The sequence below is a fragment of the Myxocyprinus asiaticus genome, chromosome 30 (genome assembly GCF_019703515.2).
Source record: "Myxocyprinus asiaticus isolate MX2 ecotype Aquarium Trade chromosome 30, UBuf_Myxa_2, whole genome shotgun sequence".
Taxonomy (NCBI): Eukaryota; Metazoa; Chordata; class Actinopteri; order Cypriniformes; family Catostomidae; genus Myxocyprinus; species Myxocyprinus asiaticus.
In genome coordinates this window covers 14939741-14960544 of record NC_059373.1, presented here as the reverse complement: position 1 = coordinate 14960544, position 20804 = coordinate 14939741, and the positions used below count along the sequence as shown (strand labels likewise).

Here is a 20804-nt window from a genome sequence, read left to right as displayed (position 1 = left end):
TTTCCAAACCATTTCTTGTTGTTTTTGGTTATCTGAGGGGCACAATGTGGTCTCTCGGGCACATCACTGGCAAACACATGGATCATCCTGGTGGTATCAAGCCAGATAACCTTAATTGCTCTGTGTACATGATGCCAGTATAGAAAATCTATGTGCTATGCTGGGTCTCATTGAGATTGATGCTACTGTCACGGCTGCAGGGCAGACTGAGTGAGCTCCTGATCAATGGGAGGAGACAATACAAACCAGCATGCCAGTCAACCATGGAATTACAAAGTGCGGGTGCCAACCCTCTGGCATTTCATTAAAAAAATAATAATAATAAAAAGGGAATGGCTTATTCAGGATATGGATTCATCAAATGCCATGTCAATTAACTGTATAATGAATCAGCCAGAAATACAAGTCAATCCCCTAAAACATTAATGAATTATGAAAATAAAAATACTTGTGATGCTCCAGAACACATTTTTCATCCTTTGCTTGAGACAAACTTTTTTCTTCTTTGATTTTACAGGTGTAATGGTGACTTTTAAGAGCCAGCAGAAACGAGAAACCTCATGCGAAACAGTCAGACATGAGAAACACTGTTGACTGCATGTGTTCACATGCCAGCAAACTGAGCCAAGTGTGACCATGTGTAAAACAGGGTTAGTGTCTGATTTACAGCTCCTGCAAATTAAGCTGCACCACAAGGCACTTGGTCTCTTTAAGCAGGAATACACCGATCAGCCACAACATTAAAACCACCTGCCTAATATTGTGTAGGTCCCCCTCGTGCCACCAAAAACAGCGCCAACCCGCATTCTGAGATGATGTTCTTCTCACCACAATTGTACAGAGAGGTTATCTGAGTTACCGTAGACACTGTCAGTTCGAACCAGTCTAACCATTCTCTGTTGACCTCTCTCATCAACAAGGCATTTCTGTCCACAGAACTAGCGCTCACTGGATGTTTTTAGTTTTTGGCACCATTCTAAGTAAATTCTAGTGACTGTTCTATGTGAAAATCCCAGGAGATCAGCAGTTACAGAAATACTCAAACCAGCCCACCAACAATCATCCATGCGATTATCTAATCAGCCAATCATGTGGCAGCAGTACAGTGCATAAAATCATGCAGATTCAGTTCAGGAGCTTTAGTTAATGTTCACATCAACCATCAGAATGGGGAAAAAATGTGATCTCAGTGATGGGCTATTCTGAGATGCGGGTTGGCGCAGTTTTGGTGTCACGAGGGGGACCTACACAATATTAGGCAGGTGGTTTTAATGTTGTGGCTGATCAGTGTAAAGTAGTTGACAACATTTTGCATTTGAATAAAAGAAATGCCTGAGAAAATGGGAGCTACTGGCCTGTAATGGAAAAGGTTTGTGGTCCAGTCAAAATGTATGCTGAAATCTCAGTCTTTTCTTGACTAGAAAGCAGATTACAAGTTCCCACTGAATAGATTCCTTCCAATGCAGCCCACATATTAACCTATATAACAGTAGCTTACAATAGTGTTTACTATATAAGTTTAAATTAACAGGTTAATTACAATAATAATAAAAAAAAAAAGCTGTTTCTGTATTCGTCAATATTTGTACATGTCGAAATGCGTCCACAATCTAAAGTTAGTTGTTTTTTAACACTGTAACTCGTGAAAATATATCATTACATTACATTACCTCTCATGTGATGCATAAATGCTGCCTTTTCATTTGATGCATTGCTACATTACCTTTAATTATTTGAAACATATTAACATTCTAAAGTATGAATAAGCCAGGCGACAATATCGGCCCATTTTGACTGGCTACATATTAAGGGGTCGTTCACACCGTTTTTGTGTCCGTCTTTTTTTGTTTTGTTTTTCTATGCAAATGCGTCAAGCTGATTTTTCAGCGTCTCGCACAGGAGCGCCGAGTTTTTGAGACACTGTGAAGTTAAAAAATAAGGTCAACTTCTAAAACGCGTCTCGATAGAGGCACCTGAGTTCTGTTCTATTCGCTGCACTAAAAACAAACCAGACGCACCGCAAGAACACTCTATGTCTGAACGGCTCCCGAACACTGCTTGAGTTCACGCTCAACTACCCCCTAGAAAATCGCTTATTGTTCTCGGTCGAAACTCACCCTTTCCCCTGAAAGAAATACTGTCAAGCAGAGAGTTAAAATCATCCAAGCGTTCCTCATAATTCCTTAGAAAGATGTGCGTCTTCAGTTGAGAAAAATGAAATATCGTCCCTCCGTCTGTTTTCCACTTTTGGAGAAACTCTTCTCCAGCTTCCCTCGCGCTCTCTCACTCTCTCTCGCGCGCGCGCTCCAATCTCACTCTCTCTCAGGAGGACTCAAATCCCACCGGATACGTATTGCTTTTCTCTGCTTATTCCTCCGCGCACTTTTTTAACCCTAAAATAGGTGGGATCTACGGCCGTACGCGTTTAATTCTGCACTTGTGTCGTAAAGGTACATTTAACATAAGGTCTCGCGACCATACGCTTTGCTGTCGAGCCACCCGCAGGACTGAGAGAGGAAAATACAGGTCTAACAGAGGGAGAGCTTGAGCAATGATTGACAGATAGCGCGACCAAATGGGCGTATGGTCGAAGAGAGAGGGAGTCAAATGTAACTGAAACTTTTATAGTATTTTTCTTTTTCATTTTTAAGACTTCATGCCTGGGTTGATTGTCGTCAAAAAAAGACGCTAACACTTTATTTTGCATTGTCCGTGTTACACATAGCCTATGTCATATTATTATTATTCATTACTTTGGTCATAACAAAATGTAAGCACATGCAGTTCTACAAAATAATTGCACCGCAAATACATGTAGTTGAAAAGTATTAATCTGCAGTTACCACAGTAACTACATAAATACACAGTAACATGAACAGTGTTAAATAAAGTTAGATCAAAAATACTTTTACGACAACACTTTCATTTCAATGTTTTTTATTTTATTTTATTTTATATATATATATATATATATATATATATATATATATATATATATATATATATATATATATATATATACAGTATATATAACAGTATACACACACACAAACTTGTTTTTATATCATTGGGGGGACTCTCCATAGACTTCCAATGCATTTCATGGATTTTATACAAAGCTAACGATAATTTCTATCCCTTACCCCTAAACCTAACCCTCACAGAAACCTTTTTGCATTTTTACATTTTCAAAAAAACATTGTTTAGTATGATTAATAAGCCATTTCCCTCTTGGGGACCGCTGACTGTAGGTGATCTCAGGTTTTAGTATAAACATGTACACACACACACACACACACACACACACACGTCGGTTTAGCTATCCTTATGAGGACCCTCCAAAGACATAATGATTTTTATACTGTACAAGCTATAGATTCTATCCCCTAACCCTGACCCAACCCTAACCCTCACAGAAACCTTTTTGCATTTTTACATTTAAAAAAAAACATCATTTAATATGCCATTTCCCTTGTGGGGACCGCTGGCTGGTCCTCAAAATGTAGGTGATCTCAGGTTTTACTATCCTTGTGGGGAAAATGGACTATCTATATATATATATATGTATATATACTATGCCCCCATATATATATATATATATATATATATCACTATCCTTATGGGGACAATGGAGTTAAACTTGCCCCCATATATATATATATATATATATATATGGGGGGGGCAAGTTTAACCTCCATTGTCCCCACAAGGATAGTGCCTTGATATATATATATATATATATATATATATATATATATGATAGATAGATAGATAGATAGATAGATACATGAAATGTGCTATTTGGTGATACTGCAAATGTTTCATTAACTGTATGGTTACCCATTTTACTCTAGCTGTATGCTTTGTCTCCCCCTAATGGACAACTGTGAGAGAGAGAGAGAGAGAGAGAGAGAGAGAGAGAGAGAGAGAGAGAGAGAGAGAGATGTGTTTTCTTTACTTTCTCTGAGTGACCCATGGCCAACAATCTGAAAATAAAAAATAAGCCTAAATATTTGGTAACAGTACAATGCATATGCAAGGTATTACAGAATTCATTTCGGAGTAACTGAGACACTTGCCTTCTGATCTTGAGGACTCCCAAAGGTAACCTAACCAATTAACACTCTCAACAAACACACAAACACACACTCACCCCTTTCTCGGTCTACAGACACAGATTATTAGCAGTGGCATCCTAGATTACCCCGCCAATTGAGGTGATGATGGTAAAGCCCCTTCTGCCAGAACACTGAGGCCTCTCTTGTGCCTTGATCTGCTCTTAATGAACATATACACGTGACATTATACATCAAACAGCAATCCAATACTAATGCTACTACTATAAAATTAATGAACAATATATAATAACCCATAAAGTTTACAGTATAGTTGATTGTGAAACAGGAGAAAAATAATGCATGGTATTTATCTACAGAGGTTTGCATACTTCTCTGTATATTAGAATGCTCAATATAATAATTTCCATCCCTAATTGGGGTTGTTTACTATGAACTTTATTAGGCATGAAGCAAGTGAATACCAGTATTGAAAAGTTCATAATTAAATGCTGTGATTCATATAGCACAATGGACAATGACCAGGGCAGCAAAATAAATAATTGAGAGAAAAACAGGGATAAAAACACAAACAAACAAAAGGTAGTTTTAATGCAATGGTGGTTGATGTAACAAAACTGACACATTCATTCTGTGTCTGAGTACACTCCCTCAGTGGTAGCTCTGGAGACTAAGTCAACTCGGCTTGAACGGCTACATATGTCTGTAGTTGTGGTCATCAATCGTTGGGCCATGACAGAGGTTTTGATCCTGATGTGCACGTGTGGGACTTCGCTCACCATGGCAGTGTGCCCTCTTTTTCCTCATCCTCCCTCTCTTCTTCACTTTGTCCTCCCTGAGGATTTAGTGTCTTAGAGCTGAATTGGTTCATAGGCCTTCCAAGAATTCCAAAGCTAAGGGCAAAGGAAAGTTGATTTAGGAATGACAGACTAGACACATAATCAAGAAACTGAGACTGGCAATGGAAAGAGAAAAAGACTACAAATGTTTGGAGGCACTTGACAGAATTTATGTTTTTCATTATCTTTTTGATTTTAAGGGATTATGTTTAAATGTTATCAGTTTTGTAGACAAATTTAAACAGTACCTATATACTTTTCTGATCTTTATATTTTAATAAAAAAAAATATTTTTATAATGGATGAGTTGGACCTGATAGTGAAGAAATATCCATATGGGAACTCCCTCAACACTTTTAATAAGCATCTCAGGTTGCACATCAAGAAGTTGGGAGCTATTATGCAAAGCTGGCAAACTTTGAAGAAGCTAAATATATGACAACTTTGATTTGTTTAAAATTTTTCATCATTTGTCTCTACAAAATTCCCATAATTCCATTTATGTTATTTCATAGTTTTGATGATGGAAAAATTAGTGTGTATAAAAGACAAAGAAACACAACAAATTTGACATGCAGAAGGGCAACCCCACCCACCCAGCCTCATTCTCACTCTGCCACTGCAATGCATTAAATGCATACACAACTATCCAAGTTATGATGAAAAAAACATGACTCTTCATGACTCATATTTTTTTCATTATCTAGCAAAGTAAGAGTAATTTGGACCTACATATAACATCCTGAATTGTTACACATTCCTTTTGTGAGCTTTTAATTGATGTCTTTAAGGCATCCAATTGAGCAGGTTCCACAGCATTCCTTTGAAAAATGAAACTGATTAAATCAATTGCTTCTAATAATTAATCTTGCCTAATGACCACCATGCCAAGAGAATTAAACTGAGACATAATTATTTCCTGATGTAAAGAAAAAGTGGAAAGACACTTTTGCCACTTCTCCAGATTCGTTCTTAAATGTTCTTGGTATGTGGGTGTATTTTTCTTTTTTGTCTTCTTGTTCACCTCTACAGATTTTGTGAAACTGCAAACAAGAAAAAAACAGACAAGCAAAAATCGAACCATATAGCACGAGATCAATAACAAGGTAATAAAATAACCTGCATGCTGTCACTAACAGTTATTTACCTTATGAGCTTTGTGTTTCATCGTTCCAGTTCCAGCGTCCAGATGAAGGCATAGTTATGATCTGTCATGAAATTAATACAAATGAGAATCGTATTCGAAGACTGTCAAGATGTCCTGGTTATACTGTATTTAACCTCAAATCAAAACAAAACATAATTGAAATTATGTTTCATATACAAAATGAAGCCTACATTTAGGACCATTTAGATTTTTTGCATCACTGTAACACGTCCAGATGTTTTACTTTTCCTTTTCCCATTGTTTTCAATGATGATTCTCATTACCGTAATAATTTTTTACTGTATCAACTACTGTATGTTATGGTATTTTTACTGTATTATTAAAAGATGGTGTTGGGGGCCTGGGTAGCTCAGCGGGTATTGACACTGACTTCCACACCTGGAGTCGCGAGTTCGAATCCAGGGTGTGCTGAGTGACTCCAGCCAGGTCTCCTAAGCAACCAAATTCGCCCGGTTGCTAGGGAGGGTAGAGTCACATGGGGCAACCTCCTCGTGGTCGCGATTAGTGGTTCTCGCTCTAAATCGGGCGTGTGGTAAGTTGTGCGTGGATCGCGGAGAGTAGCATGAGCCTCCGCATGCTGTGAGTCTCCGCGGTGTCATGAACAGCGAGCCACGTGATAAGATGCGCGGACTGACTGTCTCAGAAGCGGAGGCAACTGAGACTTGTCCTCCGCCACCCGGATTGAGGTGAATAACCGCGCCACCATGAGGACCTATTAAGTAGTGGGAATTGGGCATGCCAAATTGGGGAGAAAAGGGGATAAAAAATAAAAATAATAAAAAAGATGGTGTTGAACATTGATTTTATCAGTGAAAATAAAAGGTAGTACAGAGAGTACTATGATACCCTATATTATTATTTTAATTTTAAAATTATATATAATTTTCTTAATGGTCCTGAAATAGGTTCAGTTCATATATGCAAAATATAATGTATTATTTGTTTTCATTTTTTTGGTTTGGGTGTAAAATAGTAAGAAACACCCTAGGATATCCATATACAAATACTAATCCAGTTTTGCCATTTTGCCATTAGTAATCCACAATGCACTATTGCAATGCAAAATTCAGCAGGCTACATTTAGGAAACTACTGGGTAGGGTTGCACCAGCTGCGCATAAGGTCTCACGTAAGTTGGGACGTAAAGTTCACACTAAGGGCTTAGTAACTACTTGTTAGTTTGTAACTAAGTCAGTGCTTAATTTGGTTGCACCACCTGTTAACTAGTAGGTCGTAAGCTCTCCGTAAAGTAATGCGTAGTCGCATAAAATGACGTTTACCTGTATTGATCCAATAAACAGCCTTCAAATTTGTACACAGAAGTGTTAAAGATCTGTGAACTTCTATTTGATCTTGTTACGGTTGATGTTCTTGTTTGCTCACGTAGCTGTCAGCTGTAATAAATTATATCCCCATTAATATACGAAACGTAAGAAAAGTAGATTTGATAAATAGTATGTTTGCCCTGTGTAAATAACAATATATAGGAACTGTATCTAAAATAAATAAGGGGTGATACATAAATACTAATACAACAGGCTGGAAAAAAAAATAAATATATATATATATATATATACATTTAAAAAAATTTATGTGTTGAAACTTGACACTGGGCGACGCATCCTGAAAACCGCACAGTTAGAACTGTTTCATGCTGAAGAGCTGCTTAAAAGAAAGTTTTCTCTCTCTCGTGAATGTAAACGAGTGTAAATGTCAACATCATACTGTATGTTGAAATTATTGATGACTGTCACGCAGAACATGAGCTCAATGATGTCATAAAATGAGTCTGCTTTTTTTTTATTTCAACCGTTACTCCTGATCGGAGGCTTCCGTAAATATTTAGTTTGTACGTTGGGTTACGCCCTACCTAAGTTTAATGGTGCAACGCTCAAATATTTAGTAGTACGTAAATTGTGACTTAGTGCCCATTTACGCCACAGCTAGGCTAAGTTATAACGTACGTATAGCTGGTGCAACCGGCACTTTGAGCGTCCACTGTATCCTAGCAACGGACACGCTCCTGCTTGTACGTGCCAGCACTACGTGTGACGTACTGCATACCACGCCAACCATTCACTTCCTGTTCATCTTGTTATGAAATTTTACTAGTGCTGTGAGAAGTCAAGCAGTGAAAAAGTCGCCTGGTGGATACTGAAATTGGTAAAGTGAGGTAACAAATCTGAAATCTTATCAAACATTGATTCAAAAGCATGAGAAATGCAGCACAAAAGACAAAGAGAGATTTATAATCAGTTTTGTTTCCGCAGCCTGATTTGTCTAATATTAATGTTTTAAAGGCTAATGACTTTCAGTTTTTATCAGTCAGACGATTATTTGTTTTTAATTAAATCCATGTAATGCTATGAGTCAGTGTTTGCATTAGTCGCATTTAGAGATGACATGGTATGATATGCATGCAATGTCACAATGATTAAGCACATACTGTAGTTCATGCGTTTTCCCTTTGTAAGCGCTGCAAAGTTAGCTTTGGTTGAGTGGTTTTCATGTTTTTTGACCCACCAACAAAAAGAAGACTAGTTCTCTTTCTTTCTATGCAAAACACATAAAAGACTATTTGAAGAATATCTCAACTCTGTAGGTCCATTCAATGCAAGTGAATTGTGGCCAGAACTTTGAAGTAAGAACTTAAAGGCAGCATAAAAGTAATCCATATGACTTCAGTGGTTAAATCCATATCTTCAGAAGAGATATGAACGGTGTGGGTGAGAAACAGATCAATATTTAAAGGGGACCTATTATGCAAAATTCACTTTTATATGGTGTTTGAACATAAATGTGAGTCGGCAGTGTGTGTACACAACCACCCTACAATGATAAAAGTCCACCCACTCCTCTCTCTTATATTTCTATTAATCAAAAACAGTGTCTCAAAATGACTGGTTTTCGTATCCGCTCTAAAGTGATGTCACTTTAGAGAAGGCCACGCCCACGACTGGTGACGGACTCCATCCTATTATCATAGATCCTCCCCTGAGTGATTGACACACAGTCCGCCATTTTTTTCCGCGCTGGAGCAGCTACAGTGAGAAGAATAATGTCTCAACTTTGTAAGCGTCATAAGTGTTCGGTTGTTGGCTGTAAAAGTGAACAAAAGAATCTTCATGTACTCCCGGCATCAGAGCCACTGAAGATGCAGTGGACAAGTTTTGTTTTTGAAGAAAAATGTGCCCCAAAACATACCAAAATTTGTGTATGTTTGTGCAAATCATTTACACCAGACTGCTTTGTGAATGAGGGTCAATATAAATCAGGATTTTCAAAAAATTTGACTCTCAAACATGGATCAGTACCAACTGTTCGTTTTCCAGCTTTATATCCTGAAGATGTAAGTATTGCACTTTATATTTTGCGAATGTTTGCAAATCGCCTTTCAGAATGTGCTTGTTAGCTGATTCCACGGCTAATGCAGCTAAAGTTACCATTGTCTCTGATTGTATTCATAGAGACCAGAGCTATGTCGTTATAGCTTGTTTGCACATGACGTCACGTCACTGCGTTGCTGTGGCGTGAAATGCAGATGGAGGGCAGGAAGTGATTTTCTACATAAGAAGCACTATCACAAACTCAAAATGCCTATGTTTTGCATCGTTTACAGTTGCTCATACATATATGGCTGAACTCGTAGGTATTTACGTGTCAGTCATATTGGTTCTGATTTGTTGTTGCTATAGTATCCGAAGCACAAGCTGTAAAGGCACAGCCCTCTTCTAGAAAGGGGGCGGGGAGCAGCAGCTCATTTGCATTTAAAGAGACACACACGAAAACAACGTGTTTTTGATTCCACCATAAAAGAGGCGTTTACAACATGGTATAATAAATGATCCGTGGGGTATTTTGAGCTGAAACTTCACAGACACATTCTGGGGACACCTGAAACTTATATTACATCTTGTAAAAAGGGGCATAATAGGTCTCCTTTAAGTCTTTTTTTTTTTTTTTTACTTACTATGAATCTCCACTTTCACATTCTTCTTCTTGTGTTTTTGGCGATTCGCATTCTTTGTGCATATGGGCACCTACTGGACAGGAAGGAGAATTTATAGTAAAAAATGATTTAAATTTGATCTGTTTTTCACCCACACCTATCATATCGCTTCAGAAGACATGGATTTAACCACTGGAGTTGCCATTTTGTCCTTTTTGGATCTCCAAAGGTCTGGCCATTATTCACTTGTACTGAATGGACCAACAGAGCTGAGATATTTCTCTGAAAATCTTCCTTTGTGTTCAGCAGAAGAAAGAAAGACATACACATCTGGAATGGCATGAGAGCGAGTAAATGATGAGACAATTTTCATTTTTGAGTGAACTATCCCTTTAAGCAGTGGTCCTGGGATTAATGTCACATCTGATACTTAGACTTGTTCTACATTCTTATCAGTTATTCTTTGTTTTGGCTTGGTACTCGTTATGGTATAAATTGTGTGCTGGGAAAGGTAAAGAACAAGTTATTCATGATACTGTATACATGTGTCGTTGTTCTCATTAGGCTAATTCCAAAATCCAGTTTTTGATCAAGAGTCTGAAGAAACAAAAATCAGCACAGCTGAGGAGAGGAGTGAACATGTCTGCCCAGGCAAACAGAGTGATGGCTTTGTCAGAGTGGGAGGACAGGTGGCAAGAAGGAAAAATTGGTTTCCACAAACCTCATGTGCACAAGTAATCACGGCCTCATACATTTGGTCACAAGCAATATAGTTAATCATGCATGTTCACACATTCGCGCTCTGCCGATGTAAAGTAGTAGTATGTTATAGGAGTTTAGCAGGCAGATTCTTCAGATGTGAGGGGTGCTTTATTTTCATTATTTTCATAGAGTGAGGTCACCACACAGACTTTGAAAAAGTAGAATAATAAAAATAAATAAATAAATCAATTTGCCAAAATATAAGTCAATGACTGAAACTGGTCAACACTGGTAAAGATGCTCACGGCTTTACAGTTTGGGAAACTCACAGCAATGTTCCCTCCTTCCTCCCTCCTCAGGATATAAATAACCCTTTTATAGTTTCTCACTCAATTACTCGAAATGGTCTAAAGTAAACATAATCCAGAAAGAAAGTGAGATTTATCTTACCTCACATGTAAATAAACTATAAGCATACTGTATATTCAGTAACAAACACATTTTTAAATTAAGACACATTTTTTTATTTTTTTATTTAGACTTTGATTTACACCCCCATATCACAACAATCAATCAGTTTACTCTGCTTAAACATTACAGTCAAATTGCCCCCCAGTCCCCACACCAAACTGCGCTAATGGAACAGACCATCCAGCACAACCTGGAATAAAAGAAGCGTGTCTAACCCAACGCTGTCTTTAATACCCCAGCAATGACATGCAGGTATACAGATGAACACAAGACTGATAAATTTGACAAGATGAGAAATGATCCAAGCTAGCCTTCAATTACTGTTTCCATATGTGTAAGACTTTTAATAATAAACTGTCATCAATATGTATAAACTATCCTTCCCGGTTTCTCATAATACATGCAATGAAATAAAGCTGCGCACACCTCATTCTTACTTTCACACCATAAACAAGAATGACTACAGGACATTAATTCATCACAGACAGAGAACTAGCAACAATTAATTCATCAGTCAACATTGAGACACAACCATTAACACACTTCAGAGATATCAAGTCCTTATGTGCATCTAACAAAAAGTCTGATGCAATGACGGCATTAAGCTGCATCATCACAGCCGAGATGTGTCTGCTCTGTCACTTTATTATTTTGAGATCATCCCGTGTCACTTATGAATGAATAATGTTCATTTTGAATTATCCATAATGTGTAGAGGCTGTTACTCATTTCTTGTTCCTCGTTGTTGTGTGTTGAATTTCTCTTTTCATTTAATTCAGTTTACTTGATTTCTTTTTCTTGTGCCTTATGGTAGGTTGCTGGAAAACAACTTAGACAAAATCATATGTGGACGAAAGAGTGTTCCATTATTCTTCCCACTATGTGGAAAAGCTGTAGACATGAAATGGTATGAGATCTTAAGTCCATTTTAATTTATAATATTACAAATCTTTCTAACACCCCCTAAGTTTTCCATCATGCTTACTTAGGTTGGCTGATATGGGTCACACGGTTGTTGGAGTTGAAATTTCAGAAAAAGGAATTAAACAATTCTTTGAAGATCAAAGTCTTGCATACCATGAAGAACCAGTACCAGCTATTCCTGGAGCGAAGGTGTTCAAGGTATTTGGAGGTCTCCCTTTGGCACCCACAGTGCCTTGTTAAAGGCCTTGCTGGACACAAACCAGTGATAAAAGTAGCTAGACGGGTTTACAGTCCCTCTAAATCCTACAATGAGTCACTAGTTGTATTGTTAGAATGGCATTCGACAATGTAGCTTAGCGGGTACCTCAGATTAATTTCAGACGAATGCCCCACAGTGTAATACTTCAGCTTTCTTTAATGGAAGTGGACAGCATGATGGTTCTGTGTGAGTTACAAGTCACACCCACTCAACTAATGCATTTTCCTTGTTCTCAGAGTACGGATGGAAAGATCTCCATCTATCAGTGTGATTTATACAAGTTCTCCAGGTGCATATTTCACCTAATTTTAGATGATTAAACATGTCACTTGAAGCACATTTAAATGCACATCACTCTCTCACTCTCTCGCTCTCTGTCTTTGGGATTTGTCCAAACACAGTGCCATTGCAGGAAAGTTTGGAGGAATATGGGATAGAGGAGCACTGGTGGCTATAAATCCATGTGACAGGCCAAAGTAAGTAATGAAAACAGTTCGGTATGTACTATTATTTTAATGATATTGTATTATACAGTACTGTGCAAAAGTTTTAGGCACTTGTGAAAAACTTTCAAAGTGAGGATTTCTTAAAAAAAAATTATGACAAATAGTTTTCATTAATCAATTAATGTCATACAAAGTCCAGTAAACAGAAAAAGAGCTAAATCAATATTTGGTGTGAACACATTTGCCTTCAAAACAGTACCAATTCTCCTACTTACACCTGGACACAGTTTTTCTTGGTTGTTGGCAGATTGGAGAATTCACCACAGTTCTTTTATTTATTTCGGCTGTCTCAATTCCTTCTGTCTCTTCGTGTAATCCCAGACTGACCCGATGTTCAGTGGGGGCTCTGTGGGGCCATGCCATCTGTTGCAGGGCTCCTTGTTCTTCTATTCTATTCTATTTGAAAAAGTAATGTTTGGGAGTATAAATGTATATTTCCTATTGACAAACTAAAGCTGAAAATATAAATAACCATCTTAAGACAAATGTTTTTGTGAAACATCTTATGTGCCTAGGACTTTTGCACAGTACTGTATAATATGCATTGATCATACACCCATGCTCTTAATCTGTATCTCTTAATCTCTAATGTCTTCATTGTCAAGGTATGCTACTCTCCTTGTTTCCTTAATGGACAGCAACTGCAGATATCTTGTGAGCACACTGGAATATAATCCTGAGCTGTATAAAGGTAACATTTGGAGGAAAGCCAAATTGAATAAGGACTTATTTTCCTTCTAAAGCATTTGTGTTATATATACTGTATTTGATGATTTCTGTTGCCACTTACAGGTCCACCATTTTTTGTATCGGAAGAGAATTTAAACAATTTATTTGGTGAGTTTTGGTAACTCCTCTTAAACACATCATCTTGACATGTCAGTAGCTTTTTTTGTACTGTATCAAAACATGATGTTGCTATGTTGTTGTCTTTAACAGTTATACTGCAAGTCACTGGAGCTAATAACATCTAACACCCCCCCACTTCCATAGGACCACCCTCACATACTTACCTGTCCTAACCGACATGCATCACTCACTTCGGCCTCATACATTACATCTAACACCCCCCCCACCACCTCCATAGAACCACCCTAAACCACTTACCTGTCTTAGCCGACATGCATCACTCACTTCGGCCTCATACATTACATCTAACACCCCCCCCACCACCTCCATAGAACCACCCTAAACCACTTACCTGTCTTAGCCGACATGCATCACTCACTTCGGCCTCATACATTACATCTAACACCCCCCACCTTCACAGTTCCTGAGAAATGGTTTTTCTCAATAGCTTTGTCAATAATCATTGCAATGACTCTGTCATTCCAGGAGGGGCCTGTGACATTGAATTGCTTCAGTGTGTAGATGGCTTTGAGGACAAACACAAAACATGGGGACTGGAATCAATGACAGAAAAAGTGTACCTTCTCACTCCAAAGGCCCAATGATTAATCGATTGTAACCAAACGGAACAATGGCAGTTGGCGGCGTAGCTGTCTGGAACAATTTATGCCCTTCTTAATAACAATTACAGCTGTCCCTGTATTGCCCCTCTTTAATTTAGATTGGAAGATCATAAAAAGTAACCATCCAATGTAATAAACCAATAGAGTATAACAGTAGGGTTAACAGAAGGATAGCAAATTGCAACATCCTCTCAATTTACCCTTTTTTCTTATTTTGTAATTGGGTAAATACTTGCTTTAATGGTTTAATAATTGAAAAAACTCAGTGTAAAGATATTTTAATAAAGTATGCTGATTTTATATTCATGTTGTTTATTTCAGAACTGGACTACAGGCATTGTTGCATGCATCACTCATACTATGAACGAAGAGTTTTCAGTTTGACCACAAGAGGGCAGTGGTTTAAAAGTAAAGTAAAGATATAACCCTGCACGTTTTGGTGTTAATGTCTCATCAGGGTGGGGGTTTAATATCTTATCGAGAATGTCCCGGCCTGTGCATTCTCGATTTGCACTTTTTTACACAAACAGCTGTCATTCAACCTTGCCTTGGATGGACTGGCGCCACTGCTGCTGCATCATGCACTGATTTTTATTTTGACTTTATTCAAGTAAGTTAGGTTTATTTTTATTCATCCAAATAAATGATATATAAAATGGTTGAATATAAGACGGGGTTGAACCGTTGCCACAGTAATTAAGCGTTACGGGTGTGATACTTGTAGTGAAAACATGAAATTGAACTTTGTATATAAAGTACTCATTGCCAGTAAATCAAACCATATGTATAAGAAAATAGTCCTGACCCCTGACATTAGAAAATGTTAAGTCTAGACAAGAATTGTTCACAAAAACTCCATACTGTGTATATGTATGTATGTGTGCGCCAAAAGTTTGGAATAATGTACAGATTTTGCTTTTATGGAAAGAAATTGGTACTTTTATTCACCAAAGTGGCATTCAACTGATCACAATGTATATTCAGGACATTAATAATGTGAAAAATTATTATTACAATTTGAATTTCTTAAACTATTTCAAAGAGTTCTCATCAAAAAATCCTCCATGTGCAGCAATGACATCTTTGCAGATTCTTGGCATTCTAGCTGTCAGTTTGTCCAGATCCTCAGGTGACATTTCACCCCACGCTTCCTGTAGCACTTGCCATAGATGTGGCTGTCTTGTCGGGCACTTCTCACACACCTTACAGTCTAGCTGATCCCACAAAAGCTCAATGGGGTTAAGATCCATAACAATCTTTTCCAATTATCTGTTGTCCAATGTTTGTGTTTCTTTGCCCACTCATACCTTTTCTTTTTGTTTTTCTGTTTCAAAAGTGGCTTTTTCTTTGTAATTCTTCACATAAGGCTTGCACTCCTGAGTCTTCTCTTTACTGCTGTACATGAAACTGGTGTTGAGCAGGTAGAATTCAATGAAGCTGTCAGCTGAGGACATGTGAGGCGTCTATTTCTCAAACTAGAGACTCTGATGTACTTATCCTCTTGTTTAGTTGTACATCTGGCCTTCCACATCTCTTTCTGTCCTTGTTAGAGCCAGTTGTCCTTTGTCTTTGAAGACTGTAGTGTACACCTTTGTATGAAATCTTCAGTTTTTTGGCAATTTCAAGCAGTGTATAGCCTTCATTCCTCAAAACAGTGATTGACTGAAAAGTTTCTAGAGAAAGCAGTTTCTTTTTTGCCATTTTTGACCTAATATTGACCTTAAGACATGCCAGTCTATTGCATACTGTGGCAACTCAAAAACAAACAAAAAGACAATGTTAAGCTTCATTTAAAGAACCAAATATCTTTCAACTGTGTTTGATATAATGGCAAATGATTTTCTAGTACCAAATTAGCAATTTAGAATGATTACTCAAGGATAAGGTGTTGGAGTGATGGCTGCTGGAAATGGGGCCTGTCTAGATTTGATCAAAAATGACTTTTTTCAAATAGTGATAGTGATGTTTTTTTACATCAGTAATGTCCTGACTATACTTTGTGATCAGCTGAATGAATAAAAGTACCAATTTCCTCCCGAAACAGCAAAATCTGTACATTATTCCATGTGTGTGTATGTGTGTGTATGTGTGTGTGTGTGTGTCTATATATATAGAGAGAGTGAGAGTGAGTGTGTGTAATTTAAAATATACACTACCGGTCAAAAGTTTTGAAACACTTGACTGAAATGTTTCTCACCGTCTTAAAAATCTTTTGATCTGAAGGCGTATGCTTAAATGTTTGAAATTAGTTTTGTAGACAAAAATATAATTGTGCCACCATATTAATTTATGTTATTATAAAACTAAAATTTAATAAAAAAAAAATAAAAAAAAGTTTTTGAAATTAATGACTTGGACCAAATAATAAAGAAAAGCAGCCAATAAGTGGCTAACATAGATGGGAACTCCTTCAATACTGTTTAAAAATCATCCCAGGGTGATACCTCAAGAAGTTGGTTGAGAAAATGTCAAGAGTACATTTCTGCAAATTCTAGGCAAAGGGTGACTACTTTGAAGATGCTAAAATATAACACAGTTTTGATTTATTTTGGATTTTGTTTTGTCACAACATAAATCCCATAGTTCCATTTATGTTATTCCATAGTTTTAATGACTTTACTATTATTCTAAAACGTGAAGGGGGAAAAAAATATAATAAAGAATGAGTAAGTGTTTCAAAACTTTTGACTGGTAGTGTATATTGTAGTTTTAGTCAAAAGATTTTCTTTTACATTATTATTAATGAATTAATTAACTTATTTATTTGTAGCAAATGGCTTATTTGCACCTGCTTGATAGCTTTAGTGCCGTGTGTACGAGAGCGTTATTTCGATTCACGTCAGTGTTATGATCACTCTAATATTAAACTTGGGTGGATAGTTTATAGCTTGTCAACCTTCCAGCTGCACAGATCGGTTCTGGCTGACCGCAGAGCGTCTATTTGAGCGTGACGCTGAGGCTGGCGACCTTCGGCGATTGTGACGCGCACCGCCGTCCAGATGTACGTCTGTTTTCTTTAGATTTAGTTCGCGCGAAGGCACCCCGAGTCTTTGAGCCAATCACAAGCGCCGGGGGGCGGGCCCGACTGGAATGTTGTGGATGCGAGAAAATGAACAATGTAACCCCAAATGCTGATACTATGACGGATACCATATGTAGGCGCTAAATGTACATATTTAATATTGTCCAGATGTACAAACAAAGGGAAACGTCTCTGGACGGTGCCGGCAGTGAATTGTGCAAGGTTTGGGTGCGAGTGGACGGGATTTGGGGAGTGCACCATTGAGCGTCTGCTGAACATACAGAACATAACGGTGTAGTATTGTGGCTCTGCTTTGCTATAATGGTTCAAGTCATTACGCATTACGATTTCTGATCCCATACAATGCTTTTTATCATCAAGTTCACATCAGTACCAGGGACCTTAAACTTCAATTGTGCGACCGAGCGGAGTCCACCCCATGGACACTGCGACCATTGTTTCCTTGTCATATGGCAATCCTTTTATCCATGCACCGACATCTCCTATACACTAGCTCAATGAAATATTAACGTGGCTACTGGCGTTTCAGTTTCCTTTATGACTATATATACAGACGGGAGTCTCGTCTCCTCATTCATCCAAATGATCTGACGCGCGGTTAATAAGGTAAGAACCCACATTATTTAAACAGAGGAATGCCTCTTGTGATGAACCATCACTGGACTGGAGACCAGTAACTGAACGTAGACTCATATAAATCACCCTCAGGATAATTGGAGCCCGAATGGAATATTAATATTTGCCAAAAATCTGTATGAATCATTACTGAGTGGGAATATAGGGAGGGACGGAGAAGCGCACGCGGGAGGTGTGAGATTACGCGCGCTCTCGGTGTTTATGCTTGCGCGAGTCGCTGTGTAACTCAATCAGGTTGTAGAGCTGGTAAAGCGAGAAGACACGCTTCAGAGTCGAGGAGGAGATATAGACGGGGTTTGAAGGCAGCGGAGGTGTCTACGCAGCGGTTGAGGGGTGGACTGTGAGACTTGAGTGTTGATGCATCACGTAATATTTTGCTACTGAAAAAAGCTGGGCCATTTCACACAGACAGAGAGAGAGAGGGGAGAGAAGTAAGCTTTCAGTATCGGTTGGGGATGAGGATGCGGCCATACTGAGGGACTAGTGTGATATAAACAGGTAACGCACTTAATCCAACCTCTACGCGTGATGAAATGATGAAACAAGCGAGAGAAGTATAATAACCATCAAAATGAGATACATTTTCATTTGCAAATGGTACAATGATGAAATGCAATTAAACTTACAAGATTTGACGAATATTAAACGAATTTAACTTTAAATAAAATATCAAAATTTTACATAAATATTTCAAACATCCAATAGCCCATATTAAAAAATTTTAAATTCCTGTAATATTCAAAATATTATTATTATTATGTCCTTTCTGTATAAGTGGATCATTGGTAACAGTCCTATATTGTGTATGCTAATAACAGTAATTGCAAATTAGATCTCAATTACCACAGGTGTTTCAGGACCACCACAGCATTTTAATACTGAGCACAGTGATTTTTTAAATTAGATCCCAAGATACCAACATGCATATCAAATACGTGTCAGACCAGTAAGTGCACTTTTTTGTACTGCAAAATAGAGTTGTATTTGACAGTCCTGTTAAGAAATCTGACTTACTGACAGGTCTTGGCATCTAAATAGATTTTTTCATTGTATTTGTGTTCCAATATGAAAGCGCCATGTGAAATGTATGAAGCGTCCACCCCTGTGTTGAAGTTGAAAGAACAGGGAAACCGGGAGGGGACGGAAAAATGGCTGGAATCTCGGCTCTTTTGACAGGCTCTCATAACTCATTCCATGGCGTCATATAACATAATGTATATGACTTCATTTGGGCCAGACGAAGGTAAAAGAGAGGAGGGATATAGATATGAATAGCCAGGCATTGTGGCACCGAAAGCTTATGTTTTTAGTGGGTGTACAGCAATGAAAGCCATTAAGATTTTCAGCTGGTTCAAATATTCACAGTATTCATACAGTTATTAACTACTACGGCTGACATCCTCCAATTGACCCAGCCCATCATGTTTGTCAGGTTAATTAGCCCTTGTGGCATGTGTGCAAGGAGCATATTGTTCAAACATAATTAATCAAGCCTGCTTGTAATTATTATTATTGTTGTCCATAAATTAAATCATGAGTTGTTGTTCAAGATGTAACCATCTTAATAGCCATATTGTACCGTTTTGCACCAGAAAGCACAAGTCAGTTATTAAAAGAAAACAACTTCTTTGCCCTCGTTTTTTCATCTACTGATCCTTCCTTGCTTTTTGTGAGAGATTACTTCCAAAGCACCATGTATGTCGGAAAGGCGATTTGTTTTGGTTTTTTCTGAAACATCCTCTGCTCTGAAATTGCACTGACATTAGTCATTTTGGTCTGTTTTCTCAAAAGCCCAGTCTTGTCCAGGCTAGACTGATGTCCCGACAGGCTTTAACCACAAGCTCTGTATGGGTCAGTCTCAGCACCACAAACATGCAGCAGAACTTCGGCTGGGCCGTGGGCTTCCAGTCCGCTGTTGCTCTCCCTTGAACTGTAATGACAGAGTTTCGTGTTTATTTTAACTCTGTCGCACCCACCTCACCACACCATTTGTAGTTCTCCAACATCAGCTGCTGCTAAAATTTTTTCTTAACGTGTTCCAGCTCGGGGCAGCTTTTGCTTAACTGAGGAGGAAATCACAGAGCAACTCCAGAGATATACTGTGAAAAGACAGTTTTCTGAGTTTAGACAACGCAGCGGTCTTAGTTTCAGCTGCCTATTATTAGTCGTCACATTTAAGTGGCGCCAGCGTACTCAAGTCCCAAATGAGATAGGTTGGGAAACATGTGGTTAAGGATGTGGACTTGTTATACAAATTATTACAGTAGATCAACTCAGCGCAACGGAAACTTATTAAATGAAGCATTAATGAGCAAAACACTTAACCCCAGGTTGCCTCAGGGGGACTTTCCCCCAAGGTGTGTATACTGTAAGTTGCTTTGGTTTAAAAGAGTCTGCAAAAAATACTTTCTCATATCCCGGCTTAATATGTAGAGATAACTATAAGTAAGACATTCATAGGTTGGTTTCACCGAAAATTGTAAACACTGTGGCTCTGTTGGGCTATCAATATATTTTGAGCAGCGCAACATGGTAAAATTGGCTCAACCAATGGCTTGAGTTTGCACATTATTCTTGCAAGTCAGTTTGGTGATGCTAGTGGTGACACTAGTTAATCGGTTCACCATTAAAATAAAAACTGTGGATGTAAATACAGTATATACTGTATAATAAGTATATATAATAAGGTTTGGTGAGATGAAGTGTTCTCCAAGCAGGCTTTTTAGCATAGTTCAGATTCATTCTCCAGAGAGGGAGATG

General features: G+C 38.0%; 3 protein-coding genes across 6 annotated transcripts in view; 2 read left to right on the top strand and 1 right to left on the bottom strand.

The window, feature by feature from the left end:
* LOC127420641 (syndecan-2-A-like) overlaps nt 1-2522 on the bottom strand; it is a 47219-nt gene extending 44697 nt beyond the window's left edge. Inside the window, exon 1 of one of the 2 annotated variants that reach the window (XM_051663056.1) lies at nt 2118-2522. In XM_051663056.1, the coding sequence (XP_051519016.1) occupies nt 2118-2177 (60 nt within the window). In that variant the 5' untranslated portion in view covers nt 2178-2522. The remainder of the gene's footprint in view (nt 1-2117) is intronic. The other variant, XM_051663057.1, reaches the window with a different exon arrangement.
* A 5629-nt stretch (nt 2523-8151) lies between these two features.
* Nucleotides 8152-14665, top strand: LOC127420637 (probable thiopurine S-methyltransferase). 2 transcript variants are annotated; one of them, XM_051663047.1, is made up of 9 exons: nt 8152-8255; nt 10596-10765; nt 12019-12111; nt 12194-12326; nt 12624-12676; nt 12789-12863; nt 13499-13584; nt 13686-13730; nt 14229-14665. In XM_051663047.1, the coding sequence occupies exons 2-9, from the start codon at nt 10671-10673 to the stop codon at nt 14345-14347; spliced, it is 699 nt and encodes a 232-aa protein (XP_051519007.1). In that variant the 5' UTR covers nt 8152-8255; nt 10596-10670; the 3' UTR covers nt 14348-14665. The 2 variants fall into 2 exon arrangements, with proteins under 2 accessions (XP_051519007.1, XP_051519008.1); XM_051663048.1 differs by having other exon boundaries at nt 8174-8245.
* Nucleotides 14666-17475: 2810 nt separating this feature from the next.
* Nucleotides 17476-20804, top strand: part of LOC127420630 (exostosin-1c-like) — a 66913-nt gene continuing 63584 nt past the window's right edge. The window contains exon 1 of one of the 2 annotated variants that reach the window (XM_051663038.1): nt 17476-18014. The gene's annotated coding sequence lies outside the window, so the exon portion shown is untranslated. Of the gene's footprint in view, nt 18015-18255; nt 18543-20804 lie in introns of those variants that run through there. The other variant, XM_051663037.1, reaches the window with a different exon arrangement.

Bases quoted from the DNA above. Each gene is read 5' to 3' on its own strand.
- LOC127420637 (XM_051663047.1), top strand. From the start codon at position 10,671: ATGTCTGCCCAGGCAAACAGAGTGATGGCTTTGTCAGAGTGGGAGGAC. The intron at 10,766-12,018 runs GTAATCACGGCC...GCCTTATGGTAG, and splicing joins CACAAACCTCATGTGCACAA to GTTGCTGGAAAACAACTTAG. The intron at 12,864-13,498 runs GTAAGTAATGAA...TTCATTGTCAAG, and splicing joins AATCCATGTGACAGGCCAAA to GTATGCTACTCTCCTTGTTT.